The 14552-nt window shown below is 35.6% G+C and overlaps 5 protein-coding genes across 7 annotated transcripts; 1 reads left to right on the top strand and 4 right to left on the bottom strand.

Moving 5' to 3' along the window:
- Positions 1–182: 182 nt before the first annotated feature.
- On the bottom strand, positions 183–2655 carry LOC124441279 (polycomb group protein Pc-like). Its single transcript, XM_046991728.1, has 5 exons — positions 2309–2655; positions 2163–2206; positions 2024–2089; positions 1692–1743; positions 183–1380 (listed from the first exon to the last, which is right to left on the bottom strand). The coding sequence occupies exons 1-5, from the start codon at positions 2375–2377 to the stop codon at positions 475–477; spliced, it is 1137 nt and encodes a 378-aa protein (XP_046847684.1). The 5' UTR covers positions 2378–2655; the 3' UTR covers positions 183–474.
- On the bottom strand, positions 2554–3756 carry LOC124441280. The gene is made up of 2 exons (XM_046991729.1): positions 3303–3756; positions 2554–3234 (listed from the first exon to the last, which is right to left on the bottom strand). Exons 1-2 carry the CDS (start codon positions 3754–3756, stop codon positions 2675–2677), a joined length of 1014 nt encoding a protein of 337 aa, XP_046847685.1. The 3' UTR covers positions 2554–2674.
- Positions 3757–3844: 88 nt separating this feature from the next.
- On the top strand, positions 3845–6797 carry LOC124441278. Its single transcript, XM_046991727.1, has 2 exons — positions 3845–4430; positions 5286–6797. The coding sequence occupies exons 1-2, from the start codon at positions 3845–3847 to the stop codon at positions 6683–6685; spliced, it is 1986 nt and encodes a 661-aa protein (XP_046847683.1). The 3' UTR covers positions 6686–6797.
- Positions 6740–11546, bottom strand: LOC124441276 (endoribonuclease Dicer-like). Of its 3 annotated transcripts, none has more exons than XM_046991724.1 (7): positions 11478–11546; positions 11027–11197; positions 9071–10954; positions 8822–8996; positions 8451–8532; positions 7694–7891; positions 6740–7610 (listed from the first exon to the last, which is right to left on the bottom strand). In XM_046991724.1, the coding sequence occupies exons 2-6, from the start codon at positions 11171–11173 to the stop codon at positions 7708–7710; spliced, it is 2472 nt and encodes an 823-aa protein (XP_046847680.1). In that variant the 5' UTR covers positions 11174–11197; positions 11478–11546; the 3' UTR covers positions 6740–7610; positions 7694–7707. The 3 variants fall into 3 exon arrangements, with proteins under 3 accessions (XP_046847680.1, XP_046847682.1, XP_046847681.1); XM_046991726.1 differs by having other exon boundaries at positions 6740–7473; XM_046991725.1 differs by having other exon boundaries at positions 6740–7473; positions 7698–7891.
- LOC124441746 lies at positions 11454–14548 on the bottom strand. The gene is made up of 5 exons (XM_046992213.1): positions 14307–14548; positions 12876–14236; positions 12010–12185; positions 11793–11940; positions 11454–11726 (listed from the first exon to the last, which is right to left on the bottom strand). The coding sequence occupies exons 1-5, from the start codon at positions 14530–14532 to the stop codon at positions 11454–11456; spliced, it is 2184 nt and encodes a 727-aa protein (XP_046848169.1). The 5' UTR covers positions 14533–14548.
- Between the last annotated feature and the right edge of the window lie 4 nt (positions 14549–14552).

Here is a 14552-nt window from a genome sequence, read left to right as displayed (position 1 = left end):
TTATAGAACAGTACAACTCAATGATGGAAACGCATGCAAAGCATTGATCAAAACAAACGTGATATAACCATTAATTTTATACAACTCTATTATTTCATTCCACTCCCACCGGCTACGCACGTCGATAGATTAATTTCTATCACAATTGACATTATAATTTGAAATAAATGTGGTAAAATGTCTGATGAATATCCACAGCGTATTTTTATTTCACATCAATGCAAAGTTAACATGTTAGTGGTAGGCAAGAAACTCATTCAACAGAGCAGAAAATAATCAGAAGTCTTTTAACTACATTGTTTGCTTCTCATAAGAGCACGATGGCCGATGGAAACACTCAAATATTTTATATTTTTACAGTACATATAAAACTGTAATATTTATTAATGTTCAAATTATGAATGTCTAAAGTGAAGTCTTCATTCATGATAAAAATATTCATACTGTAAATCTAGAAGTTGAAAATGTAACATATTAGTTCGCTGATGGATTATTGAGAAAGAATCCATCATCTGTCGAACATTCTTTGATAGTTATTGTTCCCTTAGCTGTTGTGACATCCGTAATGACAACTTTATCGACTAAAGTCAAGTTAGGACAATCACTAACTTCGGCCAATCTTTTATCCACATTTTTATTCAGTCTGGGATGTTTATTTTCTGATGCATTTGGAGTTCTATGTTTCACAAGAGTGTGTGGCAAAGTGACAGCAGGTTTCTGCTCAACCACATTGTTGTTAGGTTTCTCGCTTATAGATTCAGCAGAATGTTCAACAGTTTCGGAGGAGACAACATCTTTAGTTTGGTTGGGAGCAGGTTCTAAAATTTCAGGAGTATCAGTTGACTCCAAAGGTTCCACAGGTTTATTTGGCTGCAGTATGTCAACTTCAGAACAGACTGCATTACTTGAAGTCTCCTCAACAATCCCAGAAATCACTGAATCATTCTCACTGGAATTATCAAATATATCTTTGGGTAATTCCTCTGTAAATGTTGCTTCAATTGGCTCCTTCAAACTCAAATGATTTGGCATGGTATCAAAACTCAGTGATTTAGCCATTTCCACTGATGGCGTTTCATGATTTTGTGTCATATTGGGCGGGTGAGTTGTGGGTTGTTCTACCACCTCTGATGTTTCTTGTTGTTCTTCAATTGTTTCACTTAAGATGCTAGTTGAAGCAATATTGCTGGATTCAGTAATATTGCTGGATTCAGCAATGTTGCTGGATTCAGCAATATTGTTGGATTCGGCAACCTCACTGGATTCAGTGATATTGCTCTTCAAGACTTGATTATCATCCAGTCCACTGTCTGTTTCACCACTAGTCAATGAGTTTACTTCTTCTCGTTCTGCCTCAATGGTATCATCATCCTCAGGCTCCTATGTAAAAACAAATTCAAGTTATGCAATATTGTTACCTATGTAGAAATACTGCTGATTATACATAGATAAATATCTGTTACAATACTATGTTCTACAGTACACAAAAATTCATTCCTTATCTAATACCTTGATGAGAGCCTAGTTCTAAAGCTTGAGGGTTTGGGTTTGAGTTAGGGATTATTTTCGTGTGTTTGTAGGACAATGAATTATTATGTAAATCTCTCATTTAAGAGAATAGGCTTGGTGCAACAATTGCACAAGTCAACCTTGCTATCTAAATGATAAGAAAGATTTGCCCCATTTTATACCTCTGATTTTCGAGATTTTTTCCCAAATCCTCGTTTTCGTTTTCGATCATGCCTAACACAAAAAATAAAAATGGTATTTGAATAAACTTCCTGAAAAGTTGATGATATCCTAAAATGTTTATTAACTATTTTTGTAAATATTTCAAGTTATATTGCTCTCTTTCAGTAACAACTGCAGCAGTTTTCCTTTGAAAAATCTGAATTATGGTTTACGTTACAAGAAATTCCTAATTAAAAATGATCATGTGAAATATTCCAATTAATGATCAAAATTCCCCCACAGTGGTGTACTTAAACAAAATTTGACTCGTACGTAAGTATTTTCTACTTACGCTTCTTCAAAAGCAAGCAACAGTCGAGGATCAAGAACATTTTCCTTCGGCTCCCATGTGTTGTGCCTAATTTTTAAAACACAAAAGTTCATTTTCAACCGACTCCTTTCGAAATCAAATAAAGCGATCTGATTCTTACTTTGCCGACCAGCCTTTCCACTTTATGAGAAATTCCACTTTATTCTATACAGACAAAACAGCAATAAAAGAGCGTCAAAATACGGGAAAAAACACTATAGAATATGGAATAAACTAGAACTAGAAGTATCTGTTTTCATTTTTTACCTCTCGCTTGCGTTTTTTCAATATCTTTTCAGCGGCATAAATGCCTGTTTGTCTACCGTCTTCGTCCATTTTGTAGACAGTCAGCAAAGAAAAAGTTTATAAACGAAACAGAGAACAAAGAAATTGCTTTCTGATCTTGTGTCGTCCATCTCATTAAAATATGGCCAATGTCGTCACATATCTAGGAAACTATCTCGTATATCTTAGGAAGCATTACCCGACATTTGATCCTTATACACAACATATCTGTGTGGACAAGTTAGGTAATTTATAAGTTTTCTTAGTGCTGTTTCTTAAATATTAAAAACACAAACCTTAATATCATCTACTACAATCACTCACAAATACAGCTGTACTTTAGGATTTTTAAATATTAAACAGTTTTGTCCAATTATTTTCTCCACGAAACCAAGATGGAGTAACCCCATACTTGAAGGCACTCCACAAAGCTTCCCCTGTCTGCTTTTGAATATCCTCATCATCAATAACTTTATGCGTCACATTACGTCCAAGAGTAACTGCTTCCATAAGAAATGAAGTTGATGTCAGTATGCTTTTGAGAAATTCTGATAACATTTCTTGAACTTCAGGGTTTTGAGTTAAAGCATGAAGAAAATTGTTGCATGTTTTTCTTGTTTGTGGATCTTGTATTAAACTTTCAATAAAATTAAGAAGCAAATCTTTTGTGTCTTTGTCGTTGAGTAGAGAATTCAATGTAGTTATCACAACTTCTTGCAGTTTCTCCTGAATTTCTGGTTGATTAAGGACATCAGTGACAAACATCACTGCACTTTGCTTCACATCTTCCTTTTCTAAAACAGCTGTAAGAAACTTAGTGACAAACACAACAGTATTTTCCTCTGTGGTAAGTCTTTCCAAAACACCTTTTGTCATTTCATGTGCTTTCAACATAACATTCTCATCACCTAGACAAAAGGAAAGATTGATTATATTTTGAAAATCAATAAGTCACCCATTGTCTTTGCATACTAACCCATTGATCGGGATGCAACATCTGCAACTTCATCAGCAACATTGCTACGCAACTGGTCTCTACATGCATAAATAACCACCAAGGTAAAGACAAGAATGGATACACCCCACCTTAATGTTGAGTATCCATGAAATCGAGACGACTCTTCCAAAGTGTGCATACGGTTCATCAAATATGGTACCCAATGTTCTGGAACTATGTCTGCATCTTTCTTGCTAGCCTCTTCATTCTTAGCAACTATTGGTTCATGCTTTTGACAATGGATTGTATTATTATGTATTTTGCGTGAACAGAAAAGATAAAACTCCCTTCTTTGATAAAGTTTGATCTTTTCATGAGAAAGCCAGTAACGTCCTTTTACAGTTTCTAAGCCACGAAAAACATTACATGCGCCGTAAATCAAAGAACAGTTTGGTCGGAGAACAGAAGATCGCAGCCATTTTAGACTACACATTGTATATCCACAGTCGACAAAATTTACGAATTACGATGCAAAGCTAATCAATGTGCAAAACACGCGACATTTTACAGGGTCAGTCAAAATGTCTGCAAAAGATGAAGTGAAAAGAACAACTTGGGAAAATGATATTCAATGGCAAGCTAGGAGATTCTTTATCGAAAAACATAGAGGGAGCGTTCCCCTTGAACAATTAGATGCGATGTCAATGGTTTGGGCAAATATGAAATTTCTTGGTTGCAGGTATCCGAAAGCTACAGAAGAGAAGTTAGAAATGTTAGAGGCTACTTGCGTAGATACCTTAAATATTCCTACTGAAACGAAAAAACGAAAGAAAATCGGGGAGAAAGCCATCATTGAGGGATTTGTACTGTATGTACGGGATTCAAGTGGTTTTCCAGAAAATGCAATTAGTTTGCTTCATCGGAATGCACAACGAGCACACAAATCCATCGAATTTCTTGAGTTAGAGGCAAAAGATGACCTTTTCAGTTGTGCTGTTGTCATTGGGGGCATACAGATCGCCATGGGACAAGCAAAAACAAAAAAAGAAGCGAAACGCAACTGTGCGGATAAAGCAGTGGAAAAATTGCGAGCAAGTCAGCCAGTTGTTGATGAGATTTTGTCTCACAAGAAAGCACAAGTCATTGAGAAGGAAGAGTTATTCAAAGGTAAGGCTCCAAGGATTTCCGAAAACAGTCTTGGAAATCAAATGTTACGAAGAATGGGTTGGACAGGGGGTGGGTTAGGTCTTGAAGGTAGGGGTCGTACAGATCCTGTGTTGATGAATGAAACACAGGGTCGCCAAGGGTTAGGAAGGGATGTAACAGATGCCAGCATAAATAAAATATCGGTAAAGAATATGGTGCGTAATTTTATCATGGATCATAATAAGAAAGAGTTGCGATTTTCAAGTGATCTTTCAAGAGAAGACAGAGGTATTATTCATTCTATATGCCAGCAGCATGGAATACGACATAAGTCCTTTGGATATGGACAGGACAGATATCTTGTGATTAGTAAACCATGAAGTTATTCAATATCTCGTTGATATTTCCACGAAGATTCTGGAAACATGTACCACAAGAATATAATGTGTGTTACTTTATTATTGTGCAATAATCACAAAACATAAATAACGGTTTGCTGAGAAGTCCCCCGCCTAAAAACTATATACCATATACCCCCCTGGCATGGAAACACTTTAACCAAGATGGCTGAAAATAGTGGTAACAAGAAGGTGGGCAAAGATAAGTTTGCAAAGTGGAACTACTACAAGAGAATACTGAAAAGCGCGGTTAAACATACGACGTTCAAAGCCCGCTATAAAATATACAGACCTAAGAACGGAAAAGGAATGTGTTGTGATGGTTTTATCAATTCAAAATTAGTTGCAACGGGGACAAGCGATAGGAGCGTAAGCCGTCATCCAGGAAGACATGCCAGAGATTTATCTGCTCGAATGATGATCAGTGAAATATTAAGTAGGAAATGTAGGACAAATGATAAGATATTTAATTTTTTAGTAGAAGCGACTCCTGAATGCCTACCGTCGGCGGAAGAAGTGAAAAACGACGATTGTAAAAGGGAAGTTTTAAATAAAATACCCGACCGTATGATCAATGATAATAAGCTATCAAAGAGAAAAAGAGAAAACAAGACAGACACGTCAAATACGGATCAATCGCGCAAGAAAGTTTATGGCAAGATGGACAAGAATTATACCTTAAGAAATAAAGTTAGTTTTGTGAAAGAGAACATGACATTGGTTAAAAGAGATGGTGTTGCGACTGAGAAGATTGTAGACAATATTGATCTATCCAATCAAAATGTTGATGTCATAGTAGATCAAAATCATTCAATGAGCAAGAGAGATTGCATCAAGAATGAACTTTCAAGTATGACAGATTTTGTTACATTAGACAAGAAAAATTTATCAAACAAGAAAGGTAGCTTCACAATAGACAAGATTGACCTATCAAATCAAAAGGGTGATATTAACTCATTGCAAAAGAAAGACAACTTGGAAAATGAACATTCACATAAAAACAATACCATCACATTGAACAAGAAAAATCTATCAAATCAGAAAGATAGCTCTGTGAAGAAGACTGATCCAGTGAACACAAGAAACAGTATTGTTACTGTTAAGAACGAACATTCACAAGAGAGAGATACCTTCATATTGGACAAGAAAAATCTGTCAAATCACAAAGATAGTTTCACGGAAACTGCTGATCCACTCAACATGAAAGATAGCATCATTGCTGTGAAGAATGAATTTTCACGTAAGAAAGATATTGTTATATTGGACAAGAAAAATCTGTCAAATCACAAAGATAGTTTTACGGAAACTATTGATCCACTCAACATGAAAGATAGCATCATTACTGTGAAGAACGAATTTTCACATAAGAAAGATAATGTTATATTGGACAAGAAAAATCTGTCAAATCAGGAAAATAATTTCATGGGAAAGACTGATCCACTGAACAAAAAAGATTGCTTGCTAACTAACAAGAATAACCTGCCAATTAAGAGAGCTAGTTCATCATATAATGTCACTGAAAATAAGAAGTTATGCAAAAGAAACTCTTCCACAGATCTGCCAGAATGCATCAATCATAACATTTCAAACACCAAAGACTTAAAAGATATGAGAATGCAAGATCTGTTTCCAAGCTATATAAAACTTAAAGATGGCAATACAATGACTGAAGCCCCACTTTCAGTTCAACTAAAACTAAGTGAGGATATCATGTCCCTTATCTGTGATTTTTTAAAAAGTGATGATGTTGAAATTGAAATTGTTAAGCAGATAACAAGTCAGGAAAGAATGTATATGTTTATAATTTGTGATTGGTATGGTCTTAATTTCATGCTCATTTCTAAAGGAGACAAAAGGATTATTACTATTCGTAAATAATAAATGTAAAATGGACAAGACTTATTAGACTGTTGAAGGAATAAGATAACCATGTTTGTATTTATTATAAAGTTTATTGATAAAATAAAGTTTGTTTAAATTGTGTCCTCAATTTAGGAGTCATCATCTTCATCTAAAAATCTAATTCATCTTCATTAGTAACGTAACAAATTATGATTCTCCATAAAAAAAACTTTCTTAAATGGCCAAATTATATACAAAATACTGCTAGGAGTTAAACAAACCTATGAGTTAAGCACAATGTTATGTGTAATAGGATGATTGTAATGAAAATATACTGTGCAAAACAAAATGCATATGTTTATAGACTTCAACAATAAATATGATCAATGTTTGTGGATGTTGATCATCCAAGTCAGTAGAGTCCTGAGAAGGACTGTTGGGGTTGGCGTTGACTGACCTTTTTGACAACGTAAAAGGTACTTTTCACAAATATGAAGGCATCTACAGCTAAGGCTGTCGAAATATTAGTCAACATCAACTCCAACAGTCCTTCTCTGGACTCTACTAAACTAACGACCAACATCTACAAACATTTAACGATACCGAAGTGTTCAAATCATTCTCTTCAATAAATACTGAGATAATCAATAGAAAAAACATTAAATATATGAGTAAATAAAAACTTCCTCTACTCTTTATATTGCTAACTTAAAAACATACCCGATAAAAGCCTCATTTCTTGTAGTTTTGTTTCTTTGAGTTTGGTTCTTGTATATTCGTCTGCGTCGTTTCACTCGTCTCTTGAACGTAAGTCAACAGGACAGCTATATCCAGGTGAATGAAAAGATTCAATTGTGATGCCTCAAAAGGACTCCGACTGCTATATGAGAACCACTTCAGGCTTTAGAATAACCTTGCTAAAGGACCCCGTTGTGTCTCATACAATTAAATCATGAATGTTCTAAAACGACGTGAAAAAGCGAGATTGTTTGGTCAATCCCGAAAAGATGATTGCAAGTAAAAGTAGCGTAACTATGAACTTACTTACATCCACTCCGTTAACTTTTTCTCTTTTTTTTATCAACAAACGTCTCTTTACTCATGTTACGGATATGCAGTAAAACCTTGCGTGCAACAGCTGCTTTTGCAATCTTCGGTGTACGACCAACCGCTTCAAACTCTCCATATCCAGAACAATGTACGCGACATTTGTATGTCTTCGATAATGTTAGACGCGCAACGCTACAAGCACATACATTGAGGCGTTAAGGATGTGAAAACAACAAAGAGAAAAGTTTAGAAATTTTTATGATAAAAAAAAATTACGAAAAATTACCATCCAGCTCTCTCCTTGCATTGTAAAGAGCATTTAAAATGAATTAATAACTTCTTTAATTTCTTGTATCCTTTATTTCTTTTGAGAGATCAAAGCTTCGTTCACTGTGTAAATATCGACATCATATTGTGACATCATATTGTATAAATAGCTTTAGAAATAGCAATTTTCATCGATACTTTATAGTAAAAGTTATGAAACCTTAGAAACATATTCACCAATGCTTTCTATCGATACTTTATAGTAAAACTTATGAAACCTTAGAAACATATTCACCAATGCTGAATATGCTATGCGAATGCATGTAACCAATTACGCCAAAAGCTATGTCCCAGTAAAGATATTTAACTCGAAGAAATACAGTTAGTTGAGAGAAGTTACTAAGTCATTTCATATGATCTTTGTATTGCAATAAAAAAACTGCGTTGCAACATTCCTGTCATAAAAACTTTAATCGAGACGAACCTGAAAGACAGCTTATCTTTGCCAGGAAACGTTTCTTTTAAAATTCTCACGGGAGAGCGGGGAATGTTATCTTTGTAATAATCTACACAACAAAAATAAATTAGGGTTTGTAAGAATTAAAGAATGTACTGTCAGCGATAGAGGCAAGGGGGGGGGGAGTTGCACGAAGCCTGAATCCATGGGATAAATTTTTAACTGTATCAACAATCACAGGCAAAAAGCTTCAAACTGTGCAACCAAAAGAATAAAACGTTAATTCAAAGATGACAACGCTTCCATTGTTGTGAAGTAAATATAACAATCTTTTTGAATAAAAAAAGTTACTATGTAACGAATAGTACTATCAAGGAGCATAGGACCAGGCAACTTACCGATGAAAGGCATAAACATTGGTCGAAAAATATCCCAAACAAAATCAATATTCATGTTGGAATCAAGAAAGACGGCGCAAATGAGTGCCTCGAATACATCTCCCAGTATTTTGGGAACTTCAACGAGATTTTCTTCAAAGTCATTTGGACCCACAACGAACGAATCCACGGATGTCTTCAGAAAAGAAATCAGTAAAAATCAAAAAAATGGAAATTATTGATGATTAAAAAAGGTAAAACAGCGTTCACCTGCCAAGAATAACCTCGTCTCTCCTTTTCATTCAATAGGAACTCAACAAACTTATATATAAGTTGAAATACAACTGGAGACATGTGTCTCAGGGATTGATGTAAATTCACCTGAACAGCAAGATAGGCGAGGGTGAAATTATTGACAAGAGCTGAACGCAAATCCGTTAAATCTCCATGATCAAGATGTGCAAAATTGTCACATATATAACGCGTTACTACAAAGTCCAATATTGCGTCACCTAAATACTCCATTCGTTCATAACTTTCGTGAACGAAAGCAAAAACTCGCGGTAAGGAATCGTGAGTAACAGCGTGTAATAGTAAAAGTTTGTTTTTAAAACAATATCCAAGTGTTTTCTCAATATGTTCCAAATTGGGAATAACATTATTAGAAATGACGTTATTCAATGGCTTGAAATTGGTCTGCTCAGTTGATATAAGGTTACAACACGATCTAAAACTTTGTGTTACGTCATCAAATTCCCCAGTGTTTTCATCATAATCACTCATCGCATGATAATTCAAATTTCTATAACATTCATGAAGTTTTTCTGCAGTAAGATCGCAGACATGTAACCATATAAGAAATTTTCTCGCGGCTTCTCGACCGCTGGACAGTAATATCGCAGAAATTAGAGCCTCAACTGTGTTCGCTACGTTTTTATCTCCAAGGATTTGATGAGAGTAAAGGTTTAACGAGTACTGCTTGCTAGATGTTTGTGTCAGCACAAATCCAGGAGGAAGTAAACAGTTTGTTAAATCCGGACACGTAATCGAAATGTATGCTGGTATACCTAAACGTCTTCCCTGTGTTGATAACATATCATTAGATACAAGATGCTTACGAATAGTTGTGAGGATTCCTTCGTCTTTATGTGGTAAACGCAAAAACAACTCCAAACTCACTTCGAATTTAAGAAACGAATCACCAAGTACTTCAAGGAGTTCTGAATGAAACTGCTGACCAACAGATTTTGCTGTTAATGCTTTGAGAATCAAAACAAGACTATCTTCAAAATCATTTTCATCAATGAAGCGGTCATTTTCTCCATTTTCCTCATTAATAATAACTTCCTGACCAGACTTTACAACTGTATTTTTGTTCTTTATTTTTCGGGCCGTCGCCGTTAATCCAGCGTCCATGAAAATTTTCAGTCGCATTTCGTGCGCACGCAGAATTGTTTCCAGACGGTACGCGACGGTAGGAAGATACCGCAATAGAGCCCACGAAGAGACAGTCAGCGGCAACAGAGAACACAGTTCAGGTACAAGGTGTATTTCGAAGTTAGATTTAGAATCAAATATATTTTCATGAGCAACCTCAAGTCTTGTTTTTGGTGTGAAGAAATTCACTTGAGTAGGGAGATGTTTGACCAACAACAATGGCTGATCATTATTCAACTTTATATTGTAGCGCGTCTCGTAGTACTCGGAAAAAGTGGCAGCAACATTGAGATCTGGGAACGGAGTCAACGGTGACATAAAATGACACACTTCAACGACGTAATATCTCATGCGATTTGTCTGATTTGCAGATTCATTTGATTTTCGTATGATTCTATTGCTAAAGTAATCGTAGTCTTTGCATGGGATGCAGGATGGCAGAGTCGAGGAGTTTTGAAAGAGCCGTAAAAAATCTTGAAGATAGGAATGATGTATTTTTATTTCACCTTGTTTGTTTGGAACTAATGGTGCAACAAGATAACCGTCCTTCTCTGATAATCGCGTACATTCATCGTCAAGATTATTGAGTTGCTTGAAGATATATTGATGGAAATGACGAATGTTCTGCAACAATGTCAAGTCTATAACGATTGGACCACGTGATACAAACATTGTTTCGACGTCACTCTCTGACGTGTACGTTTTAAATGGTGGAAACTTTAAAAACAAAGTAGGCCTCAATACATCAGGAGCAAAAATGAGCAAGTGACAGAACAAAAATACAGATACCTTTGGAAGTGGTTTCTTTGAGAGAATTCCTAACTCGATCTCGGGCTCAGAAACGCACTTCATAGCACGTGACCGGGAATGGCGATGTATCATTGGATCATTGAAATGGATCTTGTAAAGATAACACTTTTCATTTGCTGTTGGCATATTGTCTTTGAAAAACGCTGGAACCTGGGCAATGAAAGTAAGAAAATAAAAGAATAACTATCCGAAAACTGGATATGAAAGAAGAAATATTTCCACAGCAAACGTACTTACCATGGAAACAGTTCTCTATAGTTCACAATACTTCCCCATAATTCACACTAGTTCCTCACAACTCACATTAATTCCTCAAAGCTCAATTTGTTCCCCATAATCCATACTGGTCCCCCATAACAAAAAACTAGTTTTCTCCACATAATTTACATTAGTTTCCCTCCATAATTTACATTAGTTTCCAACACTTTACCTTTACTTCATAAGCTCTCTTCCGTTTGTTTGTTCCAGCTCTTCCTTTGCCTTCATCCTCCAACGCAAAGTCTTCTATCAAATCAGAGTCAACACCAACATATTGTTCTCTAATCAGGTCAAGATCGCTATCAAGTTGACCGCGAGCGTGCAGCATCTTCACAGCAGCCAATGCAGTCACCATTTGGGACTTTAACTTACCTAGCTGCATATGACCTTCAATGTTTTTGCGGACGAAAACTGGAGCACCCTTAACAAAATAAACAACTTAAAGACACCATCCTAAATTTCGTTCCTATCGGTAAAGATCTCAAACCTCGATAAAGGTATAGCACCTGCTGCTACTTAAGGGAAAATAAAGATTCGAAACGAACTCGACACAGTCTCCCAATGTCTCATTTGCGCATGTCATAAACTGCGCGTTAGAATGACCAAAGGCGTTTTTGTTCATCCGCCGAGAGAAACTACAAATGAAATTAAATGGAGAAACGAAAACTGCATTTGATAAAAAATGAACATTTGATCCAACTAACCGATGAATAAGATAAATACTGGACTGCATTGTGATCGTTGGTCCAGACTCACCAAATGGTGAATACGTCAGCTCAGAAATCGTCGTCTCTGGATGATTCAGAAATTCTTTTTTGTTGGCTTGAGTTATATAATCTTGAACCTTTTCTGCAATAACACTTTCAATGTCGTGAAACTCCTAAACAAATTATTGATGGAAGTTGTCGCCAATTAGACTGAATAATTATTTATTCGGAGGAATTCGCAGCCATTTATTACGTCATAACATGTGAGGAATGGTAGTAACCCGTGTTTTGACGTCACATCAATGGCACAGACATCCACACAATGGCTTTCTCAATGCGAGCAAAATAATAGTTTTCAAAACTTGTCCATTTTTTAAATAATAAAAGTGATGCAGTACTTAATTCTTTAGATGACATGATCTTCACAAATTGAACTAAATAAATAACTGGAATGCTACCTTTATACAAACATGCCTGTCCTACCACGGAGGAGAGTCAAATCTTTATACAAACATGCCTGTACTGGCACGGAGGGGAGTCAAATCTTTATACAAACATGCCTGTCCTAGCACGGAGGGGAGTCAAATCTTTATACAAACATGCCTGTACTAGCACGGAGGGGAGTCAAATCCCGCATTCTAGTTTATCCTCGTAAATGAACTTTCTTTGGATTAGTTATGTAAATTGCTGGCTTTTATATTTCGGATGGAAATAGCCTTGCAGTTATATTTACTTCAATGGCTTCACATGAGTTATTAAAGATGAAATTCTCATTAATCCAAGGTTGACAATGAAAATTGAGACTTGTCGATTTGTCATATTCAATAACAGTAAATTGTTAAGTGTGAATAGGATTATAAAACCTGTAATTTGGAGTGCTTCTGCGGCAAGCCATCTCCTTTACTGATCAAAATCAGTTTCGGAGCTAAACCACGAACTTTTCGTTTTAAATGATAGTATTCCTCGTAACTTGACGGTAAACCAAAATACACCAAAATATTGAATGTTGTCAAAGAAATATTTGACATTAAATCCACTGTGGTAACAAGCACATTAATAGTTCCTTCATAAACGGCCTGCAAAACGCTTTCTGTTCGTTCTTCTTCATCAAGAGATGAAACAGTTTTGCGTTGAACAGCAAAACCAGCCTTGAGGAAATTAATTTTATCGTCAGTGGATGCCATCATGTTGATCATTTGACTCAAACTTCTTGCAATAACGTTGGTCCGTGTCACAACAATACAACGAAAAAGTGTTTTATCTTTGATTTTTTCAAACTGTCTCTCCAGATGAACATCCGACGAGCCGAATAACGACCAGTTCTTCGTTTTCTCGGATTTGCTTTCTTCTATTTTCGCTCTTTCATGTTGTATTTCCTCAGCATTTTTACCTTCACAACATGATTTGTGTGTAAATGACAATGTTTTATAAGGTATCAATTCCTTTAAAATGTCGTCAATTATAAAAGAATTTGCCGTTTTATACTGACGGGCGAGTTTCTCAATGTAATCAAATTGTGTTTGACAACAATGGACGGCTAGTCTTCCGTACATGTCTTTCTCTTTATCTAAGATATTAGAAAATGTGTTCTGAACAATGTCCATCATGAAAAAAAACCGTTTCAATCCTAAGGTTATGAAGACATCAATAGCCAAAAGGACAACTGATCGAAGTTCCATGATTAATTTCATTTCTCCAATAATCATGTCACATAAGATATTAAGAATATAATTCAACGTTTGAAATGTGTTCTTCTCAATTTCATGAAAATTGTTTTGGTCATTAGACAAGGTTTTCACAATTATCTCCTCACCAAAGTCATTCATAGCAAGAACATCCTTAGACATAAATATAGGCAGTTTATATATGTTCTCAATATGAACAAGCTGAGATTTGAGTTTAGATGCATTGTGAATATTACACAAACGCAGTTCTACTGTCACTATTATTCTTACATGTGGCAAACTATCGCGAAATTTTTGAAATGCATCACTATCAATGTATGAGTGATTGAAGACGGTCGTCAATATAAGAACAACTGATAAATCACAAGCATTAATGTTTCCCTGTAAGAGGCAATCAAGGAAATACTTGAAAGACATCAGCAAAACCTTTGAGTTGTTTTCAGTGGATAGCGGAGTTTTATCAAAATTTGGATTTAGAATCGTTTCAATCTTCTGCACTTTGGTCAACATGTTGTTCAAATCAGGAGCCAGCTCCATACCTTGTTATGGAAGAAAATTCATCTTATTAATTCAATAAAACAGTTAAACATACAATTTCCATATGCTAACCGTGTGCTTCATCTGTCAAAACTGCAGCACATTTTTTACTTTCATTCTTCAGGAATTCTTTGATAACTTGAAAGCAGATAAATGTGTTGGACGACTTTTCAGCTATAATTAAAGTGCTATCACGTTTTAGGGCAAGATAAAACAATTCTACTTGATGGTTTTGACGTTTAAAAGCCAAAATTGGCAAACCAACAACCTCTCCAGCATGCCCATTTTCAGCAGCCATGTTGCATGTTTAATACCATA

The sequence above is a fragment of the Xenia sp. Carnegie-2017 genome, unplaced genomic scaffold (assembly GCF_021976095.1).
Source record: "Xenia sp. Carnegie-2017 unplaced genomic scaffold, XeniaSp_v1 HiC_scaffold_20, whole genome shotgun sequence".
Lineage (NCBI taxonomy): Eukaryota > Metazoa > Cnidaria > Anthozoa > Malacalcyonacea > Xeniidae > Xenia > Xenia sp. Carnegie-2017.
The sequence above is the reverse complement of the archived record's forward strand: the minus strand, read 5'-3'. Positions and strand labels throughout refer to the sequence as shown.